The sequence below is a fragment of the Mustela nigripes genome, chromosome 3, assembly GCF_022355385.1.
Source record: "Mustela nigripes isolate SB6536 chromosome 3, MUSNIG.SB6536, whole genome shotgun sequence".
Classification (NCBI taxonomy): Eukaryota; Metazoa; Chordata; class Mammalia; order Carnivora; family Mustelidae; genus Mustela; species Mustela nigripes.
This window is the reverse complement of record NC_081559.1, coordinates 69,112,245-69,137,946: the sequence shown is the minus strand read 5'-3', so window position 1 is coordinate 69,137,946 and position 25,702 is coordinate 69,112,245. Positions and strand designations below refer to the sequence as shown.

The window sequence follows — 25,702 nt, the reverse complement described above, 5'->3', positions numbered from 1 at the left end:
GTACAAAACTGATAGAATGATTTAAAGAGAATGTGAGTGAATAAGGAAGCAAGAGCAAGGTCACAAGAGTGCTTCTCTGAAGATCTCCATTGGCATTTTAAAATGTAAGAGAATAATGTAAGAGATTAAATTTCAACACTTCCATCAGTGTTATAAGTTTTCCACCAATTGTGGGGGTGCATGGGTGGCTCAGTTGGTTAAGTGTCTGACTGTTGATTTCAGCTCAGGTCATGATCTCAGGGTTGTGAGATGGAGCCCCATGTTAGACTGCACACCTCCTTCAGATTCTTTCTCTCTCTCTCCCATTGAACCTTCTCCTCATCTTAAAAAAAAAGTTTTCCATCAATTGACATCTGCATATTTGCACCTGTGGTAGTATCTTTTTGGTTGCTATATAGGACAACCTTTGTCTTTTAGTGTACAGCAGTGGTTTTCAACTGTAGCTTAGCAATATCTGGAGACTTTTTTTTTTTAAGATATTATTCTTCAGTAATCTCACCTGACACAGGGCTTGAACCCATGACCCCGAGACCAAGAGTTGCACACTACACCGACTGAGCCAGCCAAGCATCCATTTGGAGGCATTTTTGATCTTCACATCTGGAGTGCATGCTTGTGTGTATGTGTGCATATGTGTAGGTTACTAGTATCTACTTTGTAGAGGCCGGGGTGCTGTTAAACATCCTATAGTGCACAAGTGAGCCCCCTCCCCCCCAACAGAGTTCTATGGCCCAAAGTGTTAGTAGTGTTGAGATTGAGAAACCCTGGTATAGACTTGTTTTTAGCTTTCCATTTATCAGTAGAGCTAACATATCCTAGTTATGTACTATATACCAGGCACCATCCTAAGATCTTTATATATATTTTCATTTGTCATCTTCAGAGCAATCTTATGAGGTAGGTATTATGTTTTTTATATTTTATAGATAAGAAAACTAAGGCTGAGAGAAATTAATGACACAACTAATGTATCAAATAGTCTGAAACCCAGGTTTGAATCCATATAGTCTGATTCCAGAATCTGTGCCCTTAATCACTTCTGCCACACTTATATTTCCATTCTGCTTGGAACGTCCTCTTGACTCTGCTTCTGTTTGCTGTTATCTGTCCCTGAAAGTCCTCATTTGTATTCAAGCCTTCCCTCCTTAATCCTGATTTGTGCTGATTAATCCCTTCTCTCTCCTTTTCTTTTGCATTTATTGATCTTAAGTTTATAGGTATGTTTTTTCTTAATTTGATTTATACATTTAAAAAATCATGACATAATACACAATCCAGTACAGTACACCCAAGAATTTCTCAGAAAAAACTAAATGAATATTCATCACTAATAATCAGCGGTTCAAAGGTGAAGAGATGAAACGCAAAAACTTCTCACATCTATTATTGCAGTTTGCTGTGTTTTATGTTTTACTTACTCTTTTAATTTGTGTGATTGACATGCTTAGCTCTGGCCTCTTTGAAATACTTGCTAAATGTCTTATTGTGTGCTGGTGAAATTGACTCTTTGCTGTTGCGCAGCATGTCTAGCTTCATCTAGAATCTATAGTTCCCCTCTAACAGTTTTTCATTCTGAGTGCTAATGAGTGATTGAAACATTCACTCACTCATTGATTCCTTTATTCTTCACTTCACCTAATGCCTAATTGTGTATCAGCTCTGATCAAGGCACTGGAGAGCACTGAAAAGGCGTATAAGACAGAATTCTCGAGCTTAGGTAACTAGGAGATAGAATCACATATTCTAATACTAGATATATATGCTACAGATCATGTGAATAAAATAGATATTGTTAACAGTTCAAAGAGCAGATATGGTTAGAGAAGGTGCCGTGGAGATATCATTTCAGTGACATCTAATTAGGGCCATGAAAGATACGTAACTTTTTTTTTTTTTAAAGATTTTATTTATTTATTTGACAGAGATCACAAGTAGGCAGAGGGGCACGCAGAGAGAGACCAGGCTGCCTGCTGAGCAGAGAGCCCCATGTGGATCCCAGAACCCTGGGATCATGACCTGAGCTGAAGGCAGAGGCTTTAACCCACTGAGCCACCCAGGCATCCCTACATAACTTTTCTTGAAAGGCAGAAATAGGGAAGAAGACTCTTCCATGCTGAAGGATTAGTAACAGCATTGAAAATGTAAGATGAAATTACTGAGAATGGATCAGTTTAATTAAAAGGTGAGCTATTAATGGACACCACCATTAGAAAAATTAAAGCTCTGATTTGCTCTTTAGTTTATATTGTGAATGACAGAGTCCTCATGACTCTAGTTTTTGTTATGTCTCTTTGCATTTTTTTTCCCCTGCTTACAACATAACTCTGTAAAAGGTATAAAAATGGATCTTCCCAGAAGCCAGATTTAGGGCAGTATTAAACCACTAATTTTACCATACTTTATTTCGAACACGTCCTTACAACTCCTCTTACGACTCAGGGATGGTAGACATTTAGACGTGGACTCCTCTAGAATTGTCTTCTAAGGTGAGAGGAAATTAAACCATGTATTTTAGGGGCGGATTTGATTTGTTATGGAAAGTATATATATCTTTGAGGCCCGGGGAAGGAAATGGGTAAAAGTAGTGACAGTTGTTGTGAAGAACTTTCTGGGATTTGTGAGTCCATAGAAGTTTGACTTCAATTGAGGGTTTGTGGAAAGTGAGGATGGGGTAAGGCGATTTTATAGAGGTCTTTTTCTACAGACAGAAGGTTGAATGATGTTTTAGAAGTTAGAAAGTTAGTGAGATGGTTATGAAAAGGTTAATACAATTAAAACTGTTAGCTCAACATTAGAGGTAGACCAGAATTTTAATAAATATTAATTTAAGTATAATTGAATCATTGATTTAGGTTGCCTTTTATATATTTAAAGTATCTGTTAAATAGAATGAGTAAGAATATTATTGAGAGATGAATATTCGTTTTTATTAAGGTACTTTTCTGCCTACTTCTTTGGAAAGAGTTGATATGCAAAAAAAAGTTGATAATGTTTCAGCATCTAAAAATGTAAAAACCTTAAGCAATTGAATATAATTAAGTACAGGTGTTGACTCTGGGTTATAATTCATAATTTTTAAGTGATTTTAAGGATTCTTTAATGGTGTGGATATCTAATTATAATATAGTACAATAGCAGTAACTATAAGGCAGAATTTTTTAGTGTTCTGTACCTTCAAAGAATTATATTGTATGATATTGTAATAGTGTTTCTTTTGATCAGTTAACTGGTATTAGTAATAACTAAAGGCTTTTTTGCTTGCTACTGCATTACTATAAGCTTCAATTTTACTGGTTTTCATGTTTATCTGTGTCTTTTTTCTCTTCTTCTCATTCTTCCTTCCTAATGGTTTATTTTTGAGTTGCTACTTAAGAACATCATTTTTAACTTATATGAACTCTTAAAATTAGGAGAAAATAATAAACAAAAATTTCTGAGGTGTCTCAAAACCTGGCTGGCCTACTTTATTGTTCTCTCCTAAATATCTATTTGTCTCAAAGTTGGAGGTGATTTTTTACTTCTAATGTTGCTTGATTATTTCCATATAAATTGACTACTTTGTTAAAAGTGCTGCATAAGTCACTTATAATTTCTGTAATTTTAGATTGGTCTCCCAAAGTCAGCACATGTGCATTTTATTTTATAAAGCTTTTAAAAAACCTTGGTTAATTTTTTAATATGTCAGGGATGGTGGTTTTTCTTCCTCTTGGCTAGGATTTAGTTTTCCTATAATGAAAGCAGAGAGGAGAGAGAAGAGAAGCAAAGCAAAAGCAAATTCTTTTGACGACTCATAGTTCTATTTTCTATTCCAGCATTATACAATTAGCTTGAAGCATAGACTGGATTATTTTGGGGCCTTTGCTATATCTCAAATAATAGGTTTTCTCCTGAAAAATGAAGGTTAAAGACTTTAAAGGCTACTTTTGATTGATTTGTTATTGTAAATAAGTACAACCCACCAAGGCTAGTTATGCTATTCACTTATGCCATTGCATCAAGTAATTGACAGTTTGCGTTACTAGACCAATTATTTTCACTTTTATATGTTTACAGAATATTTATTTCTCCAGAGGTCTATAAATATATCCATTTAATGTAATTAAAATTTGATAGATAGAAGCGTTTTCATTTGTTTAAAACTCTGAAAGCTTACAGGCTTAAATCTATATCCTTTTTAACAGAGTTTTGTTAGCAGAATGATTTTTTGGTTCTTTTCTGTATTCCCAGATTTTCCTTGTTCTCTGATATCTTTAAGAAGGCAAATTGATTTTTCAAGTAAACATAATAAGTCAAGATGCCCTTTTCCACTTTATAACTTCAGGAAAGTAGCTTAAACTACACATCTTATTTACACAGAGATAAATATTACAGGCTTGAGGTCTAGAATTAGACTCTGTTTTTGCTCAAATTGCCTTTACTGTCAAGAAGAGAAGGGGCTTTTTGTAGATTAAGACTAGAGTTTTAAAGTACACCTGTAAACCTGGGCTTTAAACTACACTACTAAATCAGAGCACTTGGAGTGTTCAATAAACAGTTTTAACTCCTTCTTTAAACCACTCTTCAGCACCATACAATAAGGAATTTTTGTTAGGTCATTTATAGAAAATAAATGGGAACTGGCATTTTGTAGTGTTTATGAATAAAATTATTGATGTTAAGTGAGTTGTCAATACAAATTTAACTCCCTTCCTTCTCTTTAAATATTAATAACCTGTAGAATTATAAGAAAGTTGGGAATCACAGTTCTGACACAAGGTAGGACTTTGAAGAATGGATTAGAAATTTAAAGATTTTTAAAAGCAGGATATCCTTGTCTTGATTTCTAGCATTGTATTTAATACTCTTTCTTCTACTGGTTTAGGAATGTGGCCCCTAACCTTTTAGTGATTTGGGGTAGGACTCTGGATTAGAATACAGATGTTCAAAACTTTTTTAAAAAAAGATTTTATTTATTTATTTGACAGAAAGAGATCACAAGTAGGCAGAGAGATAGAGAGAGAGAGAGGAAGGGAAGCAGGCTCCCTGCTGAGCAGAGAGCCCCATGTTGGGCTGGATCCCAGGACTCTGGGATCATGACCTGAGCCAAAGGCAAAGGCTTTAACCCACTGAGCCACCCAGGTGCCCCCAAAACATTGATTTTTTACCACGTAGGAGAAACTGGAAAGAATGTGAAGTAATGTGGCGTACAGGATGTTTTGGTGCTATGATTTAAGATTCAGTATATTTGCATAATAATTTTTTTCTAGAGTTTGTACTGCATATTTTTATTTTTATTAGTGTCTGTACTTCACTTATGTAACGCCTTTTGGTTTCATGCTTGATTTGGGTTTTGACTCTTACATGTGTTGATGTTACCTTAAATGCAAATAAAGATCACTTGGCGTGAAGCCTTGTTATAATCTCTCTCTCTCTCTCTCTCTCATAGCTTTTATCTAGTTGACATTTTTTTCTTTGGCTAAGTCTCACCATTCATTCTGCCTGCCTCATATCTCCCATCAGTATCCTAGTGCACTTTGGCAGTGTAGTTGGAGTACAGCAATTCTCTTTTAGTTGGTTCCCTACTTCTGGTTAGCCTTTCTAAATATTGCTTTCCATTTGTTACTACCCCCAACCAGTGTTGGCTCCAAGTTGAGATCCAAACTCCTATTCCTATCCTTCACACCCACCTGATGTAATAAACTTTTATCTTCTACTACTCTTAAGTACAGTTTCTCACTATACTCAGCTTTCCAGTAAGCCATGTTCATTTCAGTCTTTATTTTTTTCTCTGATGCTTTTCCCTGTTACTTGTCATGCCTTTTTTCATCTTCTTTACCTATACTATTCCTTTCCTTTATTTAAAGGCCTTGATAATTAATTATAAATTAAATCTATACTTAAAGTCCTTAATGAGTATTATTCTTTTTATTAGATTATGTCTTTTTCCAAGCACATTGTCCAGTCATTGAAACCAAGGTCCTACTTTTTGATTTTTGTTTTTAATTCTCAAAAGACTTAGCACATATTTAGATATATTAGCAAGCTTTCTTTAAATGGGGAACTTAGGGGCACCTGGGTGGCTCAGTTGGTTAAGCTTCTGCCTTTGATTCAGGTCATGATCTCGGGGTCCTGGGAAGGTCGTGATCTTGGGGTCCTGGGATCGAGTCTCACATCAAGCTCTCAGTAGGGAGTCTGCTTCTCCTTCTCCCTCTGTGCTCTACCCCTGCTTGTGTGCTCTCTCTCTGTAATGAATAAATAAAATCTTAAAAAAAAATAAGAAAGGTTTTTAAAAAAGACTTGTGCAAACAATGCACGATCATAAAAAACTTTAAAGTGAGATGGAAATGTTAAAGAAATTTTTGAATTGCTCAATAGCTCACTATGCAGGAATTATTTTGTTAACATTTGGTCAGTGTTACTGAGAAACAATTTTATATAAATGTGATCATTAGTGTGATCATTGGTATGCTATTTTAAATAGAATTAAATGTTCTATTTCAAATAGAATACTACGGGGCCGTCTGTATGGCTCAGTTGGTTAAGCAGCTGCCTTCAGCCCAGGTCATGATCCAAGGGTCCTGGAATCAAGCCCCAAGTCGGGCTCCTTGCTTAGTGGGGAGTCTGCTTCTCCTTTGCCTCCTCCTTGCTTGGGCTCTTGCTCCCTCTCTCAAATAAATTTTAAAAAATTAAAAAAAAATAGAATACTACATTTTATTTTATTGGGTTTGAAAGAAAGACAGGGTTTGAAAGAAAGAAAAAGGGCCAAAGTAATACAGAAGAAATGACTGAACTTCAGGTAAATCTTCACAAGAATATGTTCTCTTACATGATCCCAGTAGAGTTAAGAAAGAGGATCATGAGAACACTAAAAGATTGGAGAAACTTTTTAAATTACATGTTTCATCTTTATCCATCTTTATCCCATATTGATCCCATATTGGGAAAGAGAGGAAATTAACACACTTAAGTTTTTAACCTCCTTTTCCTTGTCTCTGAATTTTTGTGTTATTCTTAACTAGTTTATAATACATATGTTCTATTTTGTTAACTTAATTCTTGTAATTGTTCAATCTTACATGTTAGAGGATATTAGTGCAGAGTCTGTTTGCTGTTAATCTCTATTCCCGTGAAACTCTACCCTGAAAAACAGGCTGGTTGGATATAAAATTCTTGAGTCCCAGTCTCTTTCCTTAGAACTCTAAAGATGTTGCTCTTCATCTTTGGTATAGAGCTGCCCTGGAGAATCCTGAAGCCTTATATGTGACTTGATGTTACAGATTTTGTTCTTAACACGTGTGGTGCAGATGATCCCTATCCCTTGCTTTGCTGGCATGTGGTTGGGTAGTGTTCTTTTCAGTGTTTATACCGGGTTACTTGGAATGTGAAACTTTGAAAGGGGCTGTGATTTCTAAGTGGGCCATTTTCTTGAATGATAGATCTTACTTTGTCACCCCTTAGTCTCTTTTGTCAAATTCTCTTTCCCATCAAACATCAAGTGTTGGAGTGCTCTCTTCACATGACATCATCCAGACCCATAATTTTAAACATATCTGATAACTCCTAATTTTTTATCTGCAGTCATGACCTTTCATCCTACATATGGTCCATCTCTAAAATATATTTCTTGTCCAAATGTTTCTCGTTTTCTCTATTTTATTTCAAGTTATCATTCATTTGGTCATCTCTCCTATGTATTACAACTGCTACCTCCTAACTGAGTCTTTCTGCCATCATTCTTGTTCCCTCCCTTAAAGTCTCTTTTCTTTCAAGTAGCCAAAATGGGCTCTTAACAGAAATCATATCTTATTACCCTACCTCCTCTTTACTTAGTTAAAACTCTCCAATTAGTGTCTTCCCATCACAGCTAGAATAAAATCCAAACTCCCATGACTTACAAATGTATGTGAACTGCTTTACTTCTCCAGCTTAACCTCTGTTTATGATCCTCTGTTGTGGTTCACCCACACTGACCTTATTTGTATTTCTGAAACACTTGAAGCTTGTTCCATTTTAGGGATTTTTAAAATTCCTTCTTAGAGCTTTTTTCCTGCAAATCTTCATATTACTGCCTCCTTCTGGCCTTTCTGGTCTACGCTCCAGTGTCATCTTAGAGAGGCCTCCCTTACTATTGTAGTTAAAAGTATTGCACAGCAGCATGTCCACTCCCCTATTGCAGGTACATGCTGTGTCCCATTAGCTTATCTTATACGGAATAATAACAAAGAAGTTTTAAACATGAGATAAAGTCCTGTCACCAAAATGACCATAGTTAATATTTTCAAAAATTTCTTGCTTTCATAAAAAAAAGTGTGATCTCACATATTTTTACTAAATTAAACAGGAAACTTTGAAAGTAATATAAGTGGAAAATTAGTATCACTTGCTAAAATTTAAGATAAAAATAAATACAATGAAAACTGTGTATCCATTAAATTTTTTAGCCTTTCAAAGCTCTGAGACTGAGGTCTGCTCTGTTGATAAAAGATGATTTTATAAATGTTAGATAGTAAAGACCAACAGCTTCAAACTGAGATTTTGTCTTTGACATATTGAGAAGGACTGAAGAGAATTGAGATGGAAATAACTTTGTTGCGAAACAGTCAGTATGATATAGAATAGTCTTTAAGAGGAGTAAAGTTCTCTTCTTTATCAGTACAGTGTTTCCCCCTAAGAGGATCATTGTTTTAATTAAAGTGAATTTGAAATAAATAATTTTGGCCATGGACTAGGGTAAAAATGTTCTGGTGAACTAAGAGGAATCTCTGTAAATTCACAAAACTTATTTTAACCTATTCCAAGATTAATTGAATGACGTGAAATATTACTCAAAGCTAATGTTTGAGTATGTTACTATGAAATTTCTTCTAAATTACTAACTACTGCATCATTTGAAAAAATACTATATGCCTCAATTAATGAAAGAGTTTATGTGTGGGGCTTTCTTTCTTTTTCTTTCTTTCGTGAAGATTTTACTTATTTATTTGACAGAGAGACACAGCAGGAGAGGGAAGACAAGCAGGGGAGTGGGAGAGGGAGAAGCAGGCTTCCTGCTGAGCAGGGAGCTTGGTGGGGATGTGGGGCAGGGCTCTGTGCACTCCCAGGACCCTGGGATCATGAACTGAGCAAGGCAGCCACTTACGGACTGAGCCACCCAAGCGCCCTTGTGTGGGGCTTTCTGCTAAGCACTTTACATATGTTATCTGATTTAATCATACCCATTCTCTAAGAGGTAGAAATGTGTTCGTTTTAAAGATGTGAAAATAAGATCCTTAGATGTTCACTTATTTGTCTAAGATTTTATAACTAGTAAGCCTGTCTGACTTTAGAACCCTTACTTTTAACCACTAAATCTTGTACTAAAATAGGTAAAATGTGGAAGAATGCTCTAATGTAAGTATACAGTGAAGTCTGTTGACCTAGGAGTGTATCTTTGGGAAGTAATCTCTAACTTCTTAGAAACTTCCTAAGAAATGGGAAGTTGCCCATAGGGCTACTAAATTTCTGTAGTTTATATTTTATAGCTGTATTACGCCTCATTTCATCACAAGGCTATTCAGTTTTAAAGGGTAATTTGAGTGTTCCCTTCACTTATTTTTATCTTAGTTTTTGGCAATATTTATTATCAAAAAAATTTAAATTCTTCTCATAGTATGTTACCACCTTACATGCAAATGAATATACTACTACTACTGTTAATAATAACAACAACAATAACTTTCAGGCATAGGAACAACAATGCAATCCAGAGTGTATAAGGTCTGTGTTTTGAGTTTTTTCTTACAATAGGGGAATGGATTAGTGACAATACAGTCATAACTTCTTTCCTAGCCAAATCCTTAACAGACTCCAAGCAAAGTGCAACCTAGAGGATAATTTAAAGGTTATAGGATAGACAAGTGGTATTTACCTTTATTCTCCTTTTCTGTTTGGATTAATTCAGATGATCAGAAAGCTTTATTTTCTTTGCTTCCAGAAGAATTGCAGTTGCTAAGTTTCTCTCTGTTATCTACTTGGTTAAAATTGAGGGTTGCAGTTAAGAAATTGTCATTTAAAACCTGCTGATAGATTTACTGTTGTTGAGAACATCACTATAGTTAACTCATTAGTTCTTACATAAAGATGACTATATAGGATATTTTTCATTTGGAGTGTCATAAAAAGTGTAGTTATTTTTATAACTGAACTGACCATAATACTGTCTTTGTTGCCCTGGCATGAAGCTTTCATTTTTATTTTCCTATTTTATTGTGTCGTTTATGTAAGATGCCTCAAAACATGATAAATATTATTATGGTTCCAGGAAGACTTTTTTCATACTTTCCAAATGTTCAAAAAAAGTACCTAAATCACTGTGTATTTACTAGTAAGTGTAATTTACTAGTGTATTTACTAGTAAGTGTATTTACTAGTGTATTTACTAGTAAGTGTAATTACTAGTAAGATATAACATACATCCTCATTTCTTGCTAATTTTGTTCATATAATTTGTATGGCACTATTTAATATACCATCAGTTTAATGCCAAGAATACTTTTAAGTACTTATATTGTAATTGCAACAATATAATTACGTTTAAAAATTTATATTACTGAATAGTTGTACATTGAGATACAAACAGCTTAATTATTTTTAATTCTAGAAAATTATTTTTTAAAATTCCTTGTAACTTGTAATGAGAATATCTTGGTCTTTGGTATGGAAGAATGAGCTATGGTCACTGTTTTTCTCTTGTTAAGCTCAAACTGTCTCTCATGATTCCTGTGATATCTTTATCTAAAATAATCAATGCTTTATGTTTGAAAACATCTCATTTTGGGTATATAATCTAGTTGGTAATTTAAATTAAATTAATTTGTTTATAAATGTGTTTTTTATTTTGTGGATATGTCACTGCTTTCTATTTATAATATTTCTCAGTATTTGTTCATTTTTGTGATACTGTTCTTTATCTGGTAATTTGAGTAAATCCCAGTTGAATTATGTTGCCACATTATGTCTTCAAAAGGGCATAAAGTCAGTACACATGCTTCAGTAATATCTGGTTGTTTTACCCTTATGTTTCCAGTTGGCAATTTGAAATTATGGCTTCAACTGCACTTTAAATATGTGATAATAGCATGTGTTTCTAATAAGGGCCAGCACCGTTTTGTTCAGATCGTGTGAATGGTTGTCACTCATATATGACAAATGCACCTTCATCTGCTTCTTTGATAGCCCCCTAAAAACCATACCCTCAAATCAGGCCGATGAAATTAGCTGCTGTGTAAATTGTGTGTCTGAGTGGTTCATTATCTAATCACCGTCAGAACCACAGTGATAAAGTAGATTGAAGCAGGGAAGAGGTCTGCCAGATGATTTCACCCACCCCCCCACCCCAAATCCGGTTTCCCTTGGAAACCCTAATAGTGCGGTTTAGAACTTCAGGCTCTCCTGCCTGGAATTCAATATCTTTTAATGTACCAAACCTGAACATAGCAGTAGTTCTGGAGCATAATTTTCTATCTGTAAAGATCATAATTTTATTTATTTCAATCAGTTTTTGAAATGTTGAGGCTCTTGAATTACTGTTTGGTTGCTAATGCCCTAAATATTACGAAATAGGACAAAAAATATATATACCATGTGCTATGGTATATATAAATTGTTATCTGGTATGAATAAATTGTTAACCTTCTAGGAAGCTTTAATGCCTTCTGTATTGTTTATTGGACTGCTTCTCTTTAATTCATTTTAGGTGCTTTTGAAGATGATGATATCACACATGTTGAAGGAAGTGTAGATCCTATTCGAGATATAGAAATAATACACGAAGAACTTCAGCTTAAAGATGAGGAAATGATTGGGCCCATTATAGATAAACTAGAAAAAGTGGCTGTGAGAGGAGGAGATAAGAAATTAAAACCTGAATATGTAAGTAAAAATTTGTAGCTTTTTTGATACTTGAATTCATTTTTTAAAAATAATGCATCTAATAAAATAAAATACCTATTATTGTTATAGAATTTTAGAGTCCAAGGATATTTTCTGTTAAAAAAATCATGGAGAAACTTCATTTTCTTTCGGCAACAAAGAGTCATTATAACAGACTATTTAAGGTGTTAGCAAGGCATATTTACCAGTATTATTAGGTTTTCATATGGTTTCTATGTATAGTCTCAAGTTTTAATGTTAGAGGAGGGTAGTTTTATGATGAAAAACATGTATTTCGAGCAACAACTGAATATATGGGTTTTGTGGATTTGAAGAAGTGATTTATGAAAGGAATTGGTCTTCCATATAGGTTGACTGAATGAATGTACTATTAGAAAGACAGTTTCAATCTTTATGAAGTAAAAACACATGTCATTGTCTTTAATATTCAAATGTATTTTATCATATTGTAGTGAGTAATTGTTAGTAATATATAATAAATGTTTCAAAATCAGTTTGAGGCTTTTAGTTTAAGTATGATCAAATGGTCTACATTTAAAAAAGCAATGGCCTTAATTATGTATTTTCTTGGGGCACCTGGCTGGCTTGGTGGGTGGAGAGTATGATTCTTGATCTTGGGTTGTGGATTTGAGCCCCCTGTTGGGTGTAGAGATTACTTAAAAAAAAAAATTATATATTGTCTCACTTATTAATATCTTCCCTAAACTGTACTTGCTTTTTATGTTTTCCTGTCATGGGAAGAATTTTCTTTTTAATTTTTCATGTATTTTTTAATAGATGTGTTCATTTTTAATTTTCTTATTTCTAGACACTTTATCTTTTCTCTTTTTTATTTATTTGTACTAAGTTTGGAATACTCAGTTGATTAACAAGTCCAGCACTCTTTTTATTGTTGTTGTTGTTGGAGATTTTATTTACTTATTTGGGAGCTAGAGAGAGCCGGGGGAGAGGGAGGGGGAGAGGGAGAGAATGTAAAGCAGACTCTGAGCTCAGTGCCAAACCCACTGAGGAGCTTGCTCTCACAACCCCAAGATCATGACCTGAGATGAAACCAAGAGTCTGACACCTAACTGACTGAGCCGTCTAGCACCCCAGGAGTTCTATACTCTTAAGAAGGAAATCAATTATAGAATTAGCCTCTAAAACTTGAACACACTCTCAGTAAATTATGTTTGATAGTGCCTGGTCTTGGAACAGGGAGGCCTGTGTTGGGCCACTGATTTCTCTGGTAGTCTGGAACAAGCCCAAGTCATCTTGCTTCTCTCAATATCATGGCTATTACAGTCATTTCCTATTCATGTAGAATAGAGGAAGGAGAGAGATGTGTTTGAGGGGACTGTATAAGATGTAGGGTAGAGAAGGGGATTAAAATATGGGTATGAAAGATATTCCTTTTCAAAAGGAAAAAAGATTGTGAGAAAGATGTTGGGATTGAAAGCAATTCATCTGTTCCAAACAGCATGGTTACTGATTAGAGTAAATTCTTAAGCAGTCATCTCTTAATTTATTGAAACTTACTGACATCCTTATGTCTTTCAGAAGCATACTATCTTAAAAATAAAGTTATTAATGTTGCTTATTACTGAAATGGGAGAAAGGGACGTCAGGTTCTTAAATTCTTGGGTTACTATTTCCTGGCATTTTCCTCTCAAAGAAAACTAGAATGTTGAGTCCTATTTTTAGTTCCTTATAACAATATTTTCTAAACATATTCCTATAATTTCTGTACATGATTTGAAAGCATTGCTTTTGGACTTGTGTTTACAGAAAAATCTGAACACCTTCTCCCCATTCATTTTTTCCTTTCCCCATTCAGCTCTTCTGGTTAAAGGGAAAGTATTATAAGCTGATTTTCTAGTTTCCCAAAATTGTGCTCATTCCCATCGCTTACTTCCCTCATGTTGGATTCTGCTGCTTCAGAATGATTTATAGATCAATGTTTCTTAACGTTTTCTTCATTTTCACTGTCCCCAAGGAAAAAATTAATTAAAATTTAAATTAATTTAATTTCTCACTAATGAGATAAAATTAAATACTAACGAGTAAGGATTTGTTGGGTAGGGTTGAGCTTTGGAGGGCCACAAGCTATTTTAATAACTAAGTATTTTTCACCCACAAGAATCAATCTTTTACCCCTGTATCAGTAGTATCACCCTTACTGAGAAGGTATGCTACAGATTCTTGTAGCAAACCCAGTGCTGGTAAATATAGTAAAATACATGGCTTTAGAACTTTTTTTTTTTTAGTTGTTAACAAAAATAAGATTTGGGTTGAATCAGTGACTCAATTTGAAGAGAATTAAAATCTTTTACAGTACTGAATCCTGTAGTGCAGGGACATCTTATTTTTCTTATTTATTGAGCCATGCACTGTTGGACATGTTTTATATACGTTATCTTATTTAAACCTCACAACATGCAGGTATATATATTATCTCCATGTTAAAACTGAGGAAGCCTAAATTTCAAGAGGTTTTATGAATTGCTTTGGATTTCATAATTAGTAAATTATAGACCAAGTTTTTTCAACCAGATCAGTCTGACTATAGGACCAATAAATCTTTTTTTGTTTGTTTTTAAGGTAAGCTCTAGGCCAACATGGGGCTTGAACTCATGATCCTGAGATTAAGAGTCGATGCCCTATTGACAGCCAGCCAGGCACCCCTGTCTTTTTTTTTTTTCCTTTTTCTTTTTGTAAAATTCCAAAAAAGTGTATGGACCTCATAATGTATTTAAAAAGTAGTGGTAAAATAAAGTCTAGCAAAACCTACTTGCATGTGAAGAAATAGAACATTATTACACCCAAATATATCCCCATTACTTACGAGTCTTAACATTCTTCATCTTCCCACAGCTAACTGCAGTTCTGAAATTTATAATAATAATGTCCTTGCTTTTTATACCAGTGTATGTGCCACCTAAAACAGTATGAATTCATTTTTCCAGATTTAAAACTCTATATAGTGTCATGTTGTATGTATTTAAATGAGCATTTTTCACTGAACATTATTTTGTGTACTCATTCATGTTGCATTTACCTTTAATTAATTTGTTTTCCTTACTGTAAAATATTTTCTTGGAAGAATATATCATAATTAAAAAATCTTTTCTACTGTCACTAAACATTTGAATCTACTCCCCCCCCCCAAATTTTTGATAATTATGAATAATGCAGCTGTGAACACTTTTTTATATCCTGGTGTACATAAGGGTAATTTAAGGCAGGTATCTGGAAATAGGAGTGTATATATACCTTCAACTTTCCTAGATAACACTATTTCTTACTGTATGGGAGTCTGTTCTGTTGTCAACACTTGTTATTGCCAGATTTTTTTTTTTCATTTTTGCAGTTGGATACCTGTGTGATGATATTGGTTATGGTTCTAATTTGCAGTCCTCTATTTAAGAATGGAGACTTTTTAAAATATTTGTTGACTGTTGGATTTCCTCTTTGGTGAAGTGCCAGTTCTAATTTTGCCCATTTTCTATTGGATCAGTGTCTTGTTCTCATTACTTTGTTAAAGTTACATATATATTCTGGATACGACTCATTTTGTTTTAAATGGATTGCGAATGTTTTCTCCCACTCTTTGGCTTTTGTTTTTGCTCTTTTTATGGTATCTTTTGATGAACAGGTCTTAATTTTTAAGTATAGGGCGTTTTGTGTCTTAAGAAATCTTTCCTACCTTAAGGTCATCAAGATGATCTTTTATGGTCTAAAAGCTGTATTATTTTACCATTCACATTTAGGTCATTAACCTACCTGGAATTTATTTTTTGTAAGTAGTGTAAGGCAGGCATTGACTTGATCATTTTACCCCACATGGAAAATCTGTTATTCTAGCACCATATTTTTAAAAGACTGTCTTTCCCTACTCCTATTAAAGTGCCTCCTCTGTTGTATATCAAAGAGCTGTGGTATCATAGCTCTTTCCTGAGGTTTGGCAGATGACCCCAGGTAATAGTGGCCAAAAGCAGCAGTAGGATGTCAACACTGTTGAGTGTTGGTGAAGGTGAGAAGGGGAAGATAGAATGAGGGGTTGATACACAGAGTCTGGCTTTATATGTGTTCACCAAATCATTTCTATAATTTCCTTATCCTCTGCTGTCCCTTTCTTTAGTCTAGGTCAGGGACAGTTAGTCCTTAGACTAGCAAGATCACCATTACCTGGGGGGCTTGTTAGAAATGGAAATTACAGATCTTCTAAATCAGAATCTCTGAGGATATGTTTTAATATGCTCTCCTATTGGTTCTTAGTCATGCTAAAGTTTGAGGTTCATTGCTGTACAGTGGGCAGCACCTCCAACCCTCTTCTTGGTGTGGTGCTGCCTCATTATCTTATTAGGTCTTTGGTATTATAAGTTATTTCCTCCATTTAGACCTGTTTTATAGTTGTCATTAGAGAAATTAACTCTGAATCACTTAGTTCATTATTATTGAAAATGGAAGTCTTGGCAAAGATACAACTGTAGTGGTCTGAAGGGGCACCTGTACCCCCAATGTTCATAACAGCAATGTCTACAATAGCCAAACTATGGAAAGAGCCCAGATGTCCATCGACAGATGAATGGACAAAGAAAGTGTGGTATATAGATATACAATGGAATATTACTCAGCCATCAAAAGAATGAAATCTTGCCATTTGCAATGATGTGGGCGGAACTAGAGGGTATTATGCTAAGTGAAATAGGTCAGAGAAAGACAATTACCATATGATTTCACTTGTTTGTGGAATTTAAGAAACAAAATAGGAAAAGCATAGAGGAAGGGAAGGAAAAACAAAACAACATGAAATCAGAGAGGGAAAAGAACCATAAAAGACTTAACCACAGGAAACAAACTGAGGGTTGCTGGAGGGGAAGAGAGGGGTTAGAGGATGGAGTAATTGGGTGATGGGCATTAAGGAGGGCACGTGATCTAATGAGCTCTGGTGTTATATACACCAGTGATGGATCACTGAACTCTACCTTTGAAACTAAGAACATAGTATCTGTTAATTAATTGAACTAAAAATATTTAAAATGCAAAAGAAAAGAAAATGGGGGTCTCAGGGCACCTGGGTGGCTCAGTCAGTTAAGGATCTGACTCTTGATTTCAGCTCAGGTCCTGATCTCAGGGTTGTGAGGTAGAACCTGCTTAAGGTTCTTTCTCTCCCTCTGCTTCTGCCCCTCCCCACCATCTAAATAAATAAATATTTAAAAAGAAATGTAAAAAAATAGAAAAGAAAATGGAGGTCTCCTAGATACAATTTTGCCCTGATAACAGTTGATGACAGCTGGTGAAGATAGAAACCAGTTTAACTAGGGAATGATGTTTGAGGGTAGATTAATTTTGTAAGTAGTTAATTTGTACATTATATATATGTATTTTTTTTTTGTAACTACTTTTGCCTTAAAAATAGAGTCACAACCATATTTGTAGTAAAACATTATGGAAACCCCCTTAGTCATATTAATAGTAAACATCTGGAAAGTTCAAAAGTTTTAAGAACTAACTATTTAGAAAGGGAAGTGGGTGATTAGGATGACTACCTTGAATCTTTACACTTTATACCTCTCTGTTCTTTGATTTTTTTTTTTAATAACTGTGTTAATTTTTTTTTTTTTTAATTTAGAAAAAGGGTCTAAGGAAATTATTTCCTTTTGGGAAGAAATTATTTCTTCCCCAAAGAGTTCAATGTGTATACATTGTCCTTAGCTTTTTCTGATCTGTATTCATCAAGTTGTAATTTTAGCTTTGTACTGGAGAAAGAATTTTGAAGTTTGTGTCTGAACTTGGAAAAGGAATATGATGCAAGATGTGAAGCTGGAAGAGATACATATATGAGAAGTTGCAGGCTTTAGGATCCATTCCATCTTCACTCACCTGAAAAATTATGTGGAAAATGTAATTTATAAACAAATGTTAAGAAGAAACTCTTTATGAGTTTTCCCACGACTGTTCCATTTGGAGTTGCAAAGCCATTTTGAGTCAAATATGACACTCTGCCTTTTCATGTAAACTTAATTTAGTCTTAGATTGGGTTTCCTTAGAAATAGACACTGAGGCAAGGACTGGAGTGCAGATGGTTTGTTTCTTTGGGAGCTGTTTTAGGAGGCTCACTTCAGGGAAAGAGGAATTAAGAGCAGGAAAAGAAGGAAAACAAGTTTAATTTTGTTACATATTGTTCAATATGTAAACAAGCAGGTGCTTGTCCTGCTTGGGGTCCTGTTAGGGACCTCTGAAAAACAGTGTAGAAAGTGTCTTATAGTTTTTCTTTGGAATGATGAGGAGCCTGGGGTGATTATCAACTGATTTCCCTCAGTCACTGGTTATGGGCTGCTCCTAGGATTGTTAACTCCCTGGCACCTAATGTCCGTGTGGTCTCAGTATGGCTCTTAGGCAGAGTTTTGGATCCTTACAGCAAGAAGCCATTAGCATGTCCTGAACTTGTGAGGGGAGAAGGGATATGGACAGCCAACAGTCTCTGTGTACATTCCTTCACCCAATGTGCTTTGAATTTTTTGTTCTAATCATTGTATGTATTTTTGGTTATTTGAGGGGATCACAAGTTTAATTTTGTGATGCTTTATATTTTTCCTTGGTTCTGATTTATCTAGTTTTCCCAAGACCTATGTGATTATATTAACTATTTCTTGTAGGGTTTTAAAGATTTTATTTATTTATTTGACAGAGATCACAAGGAGGCAGAAAGGTAGGCAGAGAGAGAATGGGGGGGGGGGGGGGGGGGAAGCAGGCTGCCTGCTGAGCAGAGAGCCCCATGTGGGGCTAGATCCCAGGACCCTGGGATCACAACCTGAGCCGAAGGCAGAGAGGCTTTACCCACTGAGCCTCCCAGGCGCCCCTCTTGTAGGGGAGTTCTAAAAAAAAAAAAAAAAAAAAAAAAAAAAAGTTTCCTTACATTCTCTAACAAATGGTCTAAAAGTATAAAATGGTTGGTAAGCCTTTAATTATACATAGATCCTAGGCTGTAAAAGAGGTAACTACCTGAAAGTTATTTTAAAAATTAGGTAAATCATTTTGTTTACTAGATACCTGAATATTCCTTAATATTCATTCAAATGTGTCTACTTTTTTATAATCTTTCAAAAAATTCAGCATTTCAAGGCACTCTTCTTATGAAATTTCCATTTTCTAGATTGGAATGTCATTTGTATTTTTATGTAAATAAGCAGGAAGAATTTAGAACCTTTAATGCCAAAACAGAATCTCTCCTAAGTGTAAGATGGAAATAGTCTGACTTAAAGTCACTTTTTATAGTGGGTCTTGCTGTCTGGGGTAAAACTGAGGCACTAAAGAATGCAGGTGTGTGATAAACATTTCCTATTGGTACTAGTTTCCTAACTAGCCAAGTGAATTAGTTTCCTAGGGCTGCTGTAACAAATCCTACAAACCGAAACAATAGAAGCAATACAAACAATAGAAATGTGTTCTTTCAAAGTCAAGAGACTAGAAGCTCTACAACATGAAGATGTTGGCAGGGCTATACACCCTTTGAACCCTCCTGAGAAGAATCCTTTCTTGGCTTTTCAGCTTCTGATTAGCCCTAGGCATTCCTTGGTCTGTAGCTGTATAGCTCCAGTCTCTGCCTCTGTCTTCAGTCATAATTGGGCTGAGGGCCCACCCTACTCCAGTTTGGCTTCATGTTAACTAATTCTCAGTTAATGTCACACTCTGAGTACCAGAGCTTAGGACTTCGAATTATCTTTTTGGAGGACATTTTATCATATAGCATTAACCGTAGGGCATTAAGATCAAGGTTGGGTTTTTTTTTTAAGGTTTTATTTATTTCTTGATTTGAGAGAGTGTGCATAGGTGTGCATGCACGCGCGTGCATACACACAGGAGGAGGGTCAGAGGTAAACTCAGGCAGACTCCCCTGATGCAGGGCTCTGGCCTCATGACCCTAAGATCATGACTGAGCCAAAATCATGAGCTGGATGTTCAACCTACTGAGTCACCAGACACAGCCAAAGTTGATTTTTAAATCTATCCTAAGTGTGTATACATTTCACTTGGAAAGACAAGATTTGAAAAATGTAAATAGAAGCCTTTAAGGAATGATTTATTTTGTATTGATCAATTATTTGGAAATTATCACACTTTAAAAATATCCATAGAACTAACAGTTAGTTAATTAGACAACGAAAGAAGGCAAGCAGAAATGGTAATTGAGTCTTTTTTTTCCTCTCAGTGTCTCTGAGTTAAATAATTAATGTCCTCCAAAAGATATAGCTGTTAGCCGATATCTTCTCATTATTCTTATGGCAGTTCTTAAAGTTGATTTTTATATAACTTTAAAAAATCATTAAAAATATATTTTTCAGTAAAATCAAAAGATTCAAAAGGGAATACTGTAAAACATTATGCTCTCACTTCTGTCTTCTCAGTTATACTCTTTTCCTCTTTAGAGTTTATGTATCCTTTGAGAACTATTCTTAAATGACTTAAAAGATTATTTTCTGAAAGAAAAAGATACGACAAGTACATGGTGAAGCTGAGCTACATTTATTTATCTTTCTCCCCATTGTCTCTGTTTTCATAGTCTCTACCTCAGTTAATGGAATTGAATTGTTTGAACTGAAAACCAATATCTGACTCTTCTTTCTCCTGTTATTTACCATCCTGTTGATTTTATCTCTTGAATATTCCCTATATCTCTTCCTTCTTATTTTCATGACTTTTTCAGTTTAGGCTTCATTATGCTTCATTTATTTTTGCAGTGTAACTGACTTCGTTGCCCTTCTTGCCCTTGTTTTCCACAAATAGAAAGTGCAGATCTAACTATGTTATTCCCTTGATTAAAAGATCTCACCATCTTCCTGTAAAGATACTGCCAGCATAAAGTTCATGGCTCCCAGATTTCTTTGTGATTCAGCCTTGCTTGACTTACACTTTCTCAACTTGCCTGACAATGAACTAGTAAACATTTTGATTTCACATGAGCTCATTTACTACCTCTCCTCTTTTGCTGCCCCTCCATTCTTGTTTCTTAGTCGTCTTTTCAGACACAGCCTACAGCAGAAGTTTCCTATACTTGAAAAAATGTTTTGATTATGATGAACTGTATATAACATAAAATTTACCACTTTTAACTGTTTTAAGTGTACAATTTAGTAGCAGTAAGTACATTCCCAATACTATATACAACTATCACCACTGTCCATTGTCAGAATTTTTTCACTATCCCAAACTGAAACCCCTCCTCCCCCTCCCAGCCCCTGGCAACATCTCTTCCACTTTCTTTCTCTATGAATTTGACTATTCTAGGTACCTCGTATAAGTGGAATCATAATTTTTGTCCTTCTGTGTCTGGCTTATTTCATTTAGCATAGTGTTTTCAAGGTTCATCCATTTTGTGGCATGGATCAGAATTTCATTCCTTTTTAAGATTGAAAAATATTATATTTATGTACCACATTCTGTGGACATTCAGATTGTTTCTACATTTTTGGCTATTGTGAATAATACTGTTACGAATATTATTGTACAAGTACATTGTAGTTACAACATTTTTGAAGAGATCTCCATTGAGCATAGTCCAGAAGGAAATACTAAATGATAGTAGTGGATTAGAGAGAGAGAGAGTTATGAGTGCTTGCTCCTTAGATAATTTTCTCTTTTACTTTTATTGCTTTTATAAAATAAATTTATGGAAATATACCCCAAAGTTAAAAAATATTAAATATAGCAACCCATTTGGAAATAAATGCATCAATCAGGAATGTGATTAGAAATTATTGTAGTTCATTATCGGAATCTGCATACTACACATACCCCAAAACTAAGAAAGAGATTTTAAAGTTTTCAAAATTAGAATGACAAGTTGCTTAATTTAATATGGCAATACCAATGTGAGAGTCAAACTATGCTAGGTAGGACTACTTTATGGGTTTCAGAGAAATGATTATCACAGTAAATATTCTAAGCACAAATGAGTCATTTTTGGCAATGATGCTCTTAGACAGCAGTGGGAAGGATTGAGGTAAAGTATCTCCTTTTTCTTGAACTGGGATGAGAATATAAATGTAATTGAAAAGGATTAATTTAATGGTTATCTTAACACTTTGTAAGGTATTTTAGCTTCTCAGTTTATAGTCACTATTTTAAGCAAATCATTGTTTTTCTTTTAAGGTTTTGGGGAAATTTTTTTGACTTACTTGGTAATATGTGAACATAGAGGTAAAATCTGCCAAAGACGAAAATCTTCTCAGTGATTTAGTCTCAGAAGTTTTATTGTATTTTTTAATGTTTAGTCATAAGGACCATGGATTCAACTTCAGCTATTTCAAGAAATGGGTTTTGGGGACTCCTGGGTGACTCAGTGGGTTGAGCCTCTGCCTTTGGCTCAGGTGGTGATCTCAGGGTCCTGGGATCCTAGCTCACACATCCCGCACATAGTGTCCTCTGTTCAGCAGGAAGCCTGCTTCCCTCTCCCCCTCTGCCTGCCTCTCTGCCTACTTGTAATCTCTCTCTCTTTGTCAAATAAGTAAATAAAATCTTAAAAAAAAAAAAGAGGTGGGTTTTTATTTTTAAAATACAAGGCAATAAGGGAAATAGAGATCCAAAAATGTTTGAGATTGGGAAGTGTGTTATAGGCAGTCCTTTTGTAGTAGAATTGTAAATCAGCCCAGGGAAGCACCCAGGAATGCAGAAGTCTGCACCTTCTCTGTGTGGTGCCCTGTCATTCATGTAACTCAGATGGTCTTCATTTCTGTTTCACAAGAATTCTACTTTTTTTTGGCTGCCACTAGAGTTTATCTGCTGTTTTATACGTTGTTTTTATTCCTTATTTCTGCTTCTTCATAATTTCTCCTTAATTCTAATTAACCTATTTATCACTTCATGTAATTTACTCTGTTTTATGTTTGTTCAGTGTATCTTTATAGCTTAAGTCTCTGGATGTCTTATCTTAGTATTTCCTGATCCAGATTACCAAGAAAAAACCATCTGATTGCCTCAGTTTATTCCCGTTTTGGCAGAGTTTTTTTCACCTAAGATCATTTCATAGGTTAAGTACTCACCAGTTCTGGCCAGGAGACTGTTTCGGGGTAGCACTATTTGCTCAGCAGACCCTGTGGACTGTACCACATCCTTGAGGAGAGAACGAAGATGAGAGTAAAGCCATAGTGTGTTTGGTATACTGTGTCAAAATAGTAAGACTTGGCACATTATTGGTCCTCAGTATTCTTTGTTATTATCTGAGGACAGCAGTTAGGAAATGAGAAACTGTTTTAAGACTTGCAGGGTAACACGAAATGAAGACGAAAGAATGTATTGTGTTTGGGGCAAGGGTCTGGAGGATTAGACTCATTAAGGCCCTACTACTTTAGAATCATCAATTTTATATATACCCTGAAGGGAACAAACTCCTAAACGAACTGATGCTCTGGTACATATGCTTTAGGCATACTTTCCTGGCTCTTCCCACCTGTCCACTTTCTCCTTGCCTATAGTCAAGAAGACACAGATGGAGAAAACTTAAAATAGGACATGTTGGTATCCCCATAAACTCATTGATACTGGCCTCAATGGTCCCTCAGCTGTATCAGTTTCTTACTTGCCCTCCTGCCCTCTGCTGCAACTGCTTCCCTGTTCTCAACCTCTTATTATAACCACTCCCTATTTCATCCACACTACCTTCAGCACATGATTTTGTCTTCTACTTCAGAGATCAAAATAAAAGATATCAGACAGGAATTCACTCAGTTTTCACTCCTCTTATTTGTAATTAGTTACTCCAATTCTTTGGATCCTATCATGTCCTACCTTTTCAGAAACCTACACTATTAGTCATCCTTTCTTTTTTTTTTTTTCCCATTCATTGCCTTTAAATTTATTGAGATAAGCTCACTTCTCATAAAGTTTACCCTTAATATTCAGAGGTCTTACTGTCTTCACAAAGTTGTGTTTCGATCACCAATAATCCCTTCTTTCTTGTATATACAACTTGTCCCTTTCAAGCAAGATTGTTTCCATTAACTATTTAAAGATGTCTTTTTAATCCTAGGGCAGGGGAAATTTCTTCCCTAATACCACATGCCTTATCCTTCATTTACCATATTTTCACCACCCTCTTTGCTAAAAACCTTTTGAAAGAATTATTTTTTATACCTCGTAATAACTCGGGCTTATCTATCTGGTTTACCTGCCCATCACACTTAAACAGGTTTCCCCAGGGTCACCAGTGACTTTTGCATTTTTAAATCTAGTGGACACTTTCACTCATTGTGATTTTTCAGTAGCCTTCCTCCTCTAGCAACTTCTTTTTCTTTTGCAGGCTCATCCTCTTTATCTTTGTTATTAAATATTGGCATTACTTAAAATTGAATCCAAGGCTCTCCCCTCTCAGCTTTCTTTCTTTGTGGCATCATCCATATCCATTGCTACAATTACTGTTTGAAAACAAATAACTTCCAGATTTATATCTCTATCCCTTTTCTGCCCTTGGAGCTCCAGACTAATGTATTTCATTCCTGACTTTGATATCTTATGGGGTTCTCAAAGATATCTCAGAGTTAGCCCATCTAATATCAAATTCAAGGATCCCCTCCTTAACACCTGATTCTTTTCCACAGGTTTTTATTTCAGTGAAATGTACCACTATCTATTAGATTATGCAAACCAGAAACCTAGCCATCTTTGACAGTCTCTTCCCATCATTTCACATATTGAGTCTGTCACTGAATTCTGACAATATGTAAGTATAGGGATATGATAATATGCCTATATTTTCTTATATGTGGAGACAGAGAAAGGATAAAACAAAATTGGCAAAATGGTACATTAATGGATCTGGATGTACAGACATTTCTCAATTATTCTTGTAGCTTTCCTTAAGTTTAAAATTATTTCAAAATAAACAATAAAATGTTTTATGATTTTAATGTATAGAGATACAGTAAAAATATATGACAATAATAGTACAATCAGTGGGAGAAGGCAATAATAGAGTGAAAGAGTAGAGTAGTATACTCCAGTTAAAAGACAAAGAGTTTGGTTGCCATATGACCCAGCAGTTATTCATGAATTGATATTTCCCAAAAACTTTAAAACAGGTACTCAAACAAATACATGTACATGCATATTCCTGCTTTCTACTTAGATTTTGGTTTCCTTGTAAATTTTTCTTAGTTTGTCAACTCTTAACATTTCATCCATTTTTTTCTGACATTAATCTTCTCTCTTTATGGCTTTATGCACCTGTTTCATAGGTGCTGTATCTTTTTGCATTCTGCCAAGTATGCCAGATAATTCATTAAGAGGGTATGGGTGCACACACACATGCATGATCATTTTCTTCTTCCTTTCATTCCTTATTGAGTAGCCTTTTTATTAAAATCAAATTTGTGGACTCCACACCCCATCCCTACCACCTTCCTTGAACATGGTAAAATCCATTCAAACTGATTTACGGGGATCATGTAGGATTGTTGCCTTCTTCTTTATAGTGATGTTAAAATCCTCTTGAAATCTATACCTTGAGAAGGAATTGGGTGTCCATTCTGGTTGTTAGTTTATGGTTGACAGATCAAGAGCTTTGCTGTGTTAACTTCTCACTGTTTACTTTGGTGAATTATATAACTAAAACCCACAACTACCAACATGCATTCTATCCAGGTTATTGGTAGAATTAACCTATTATTTCAATTCTTGGATGACATCTTCCTTACGTGTGCATGCATGCAAGTGTGTGCACACGTGCGTGCGTGCACACACACACACACACACAGCCATGCAGAACATTGCTGCCAGTTGTCTTAGTTGAGTACTTTGTTGATTCATTTCTGGG

The 25,702-nt window shown here is 35.0% G+C and overlaps 1 protein-coding gene across 2 annotated transcripts in view; it reads left to right on the top strand.

Annotated features, from left to right (window-relative positions):
• The window catches only part of OLA1 (Obg like ATPase 1), a 172,465-nt gene that overhangs the window by 90,786 nt on the left and 55,977 nt on the right, over positions 1-25,702 (top strand). For both annotated transcript variants that reach the window (XM_059394182.1, XM_059394181.1), the window contains one exon: positions 11,714-11,889. In XM_059394182.1, the coding sequence (XP_059250165.1) occupies positions 11,714-11,889 (176 nt within the window). The remainder of the gene's footprint in view (positions 1-11,713; positions 11,890-25,702) is intronic.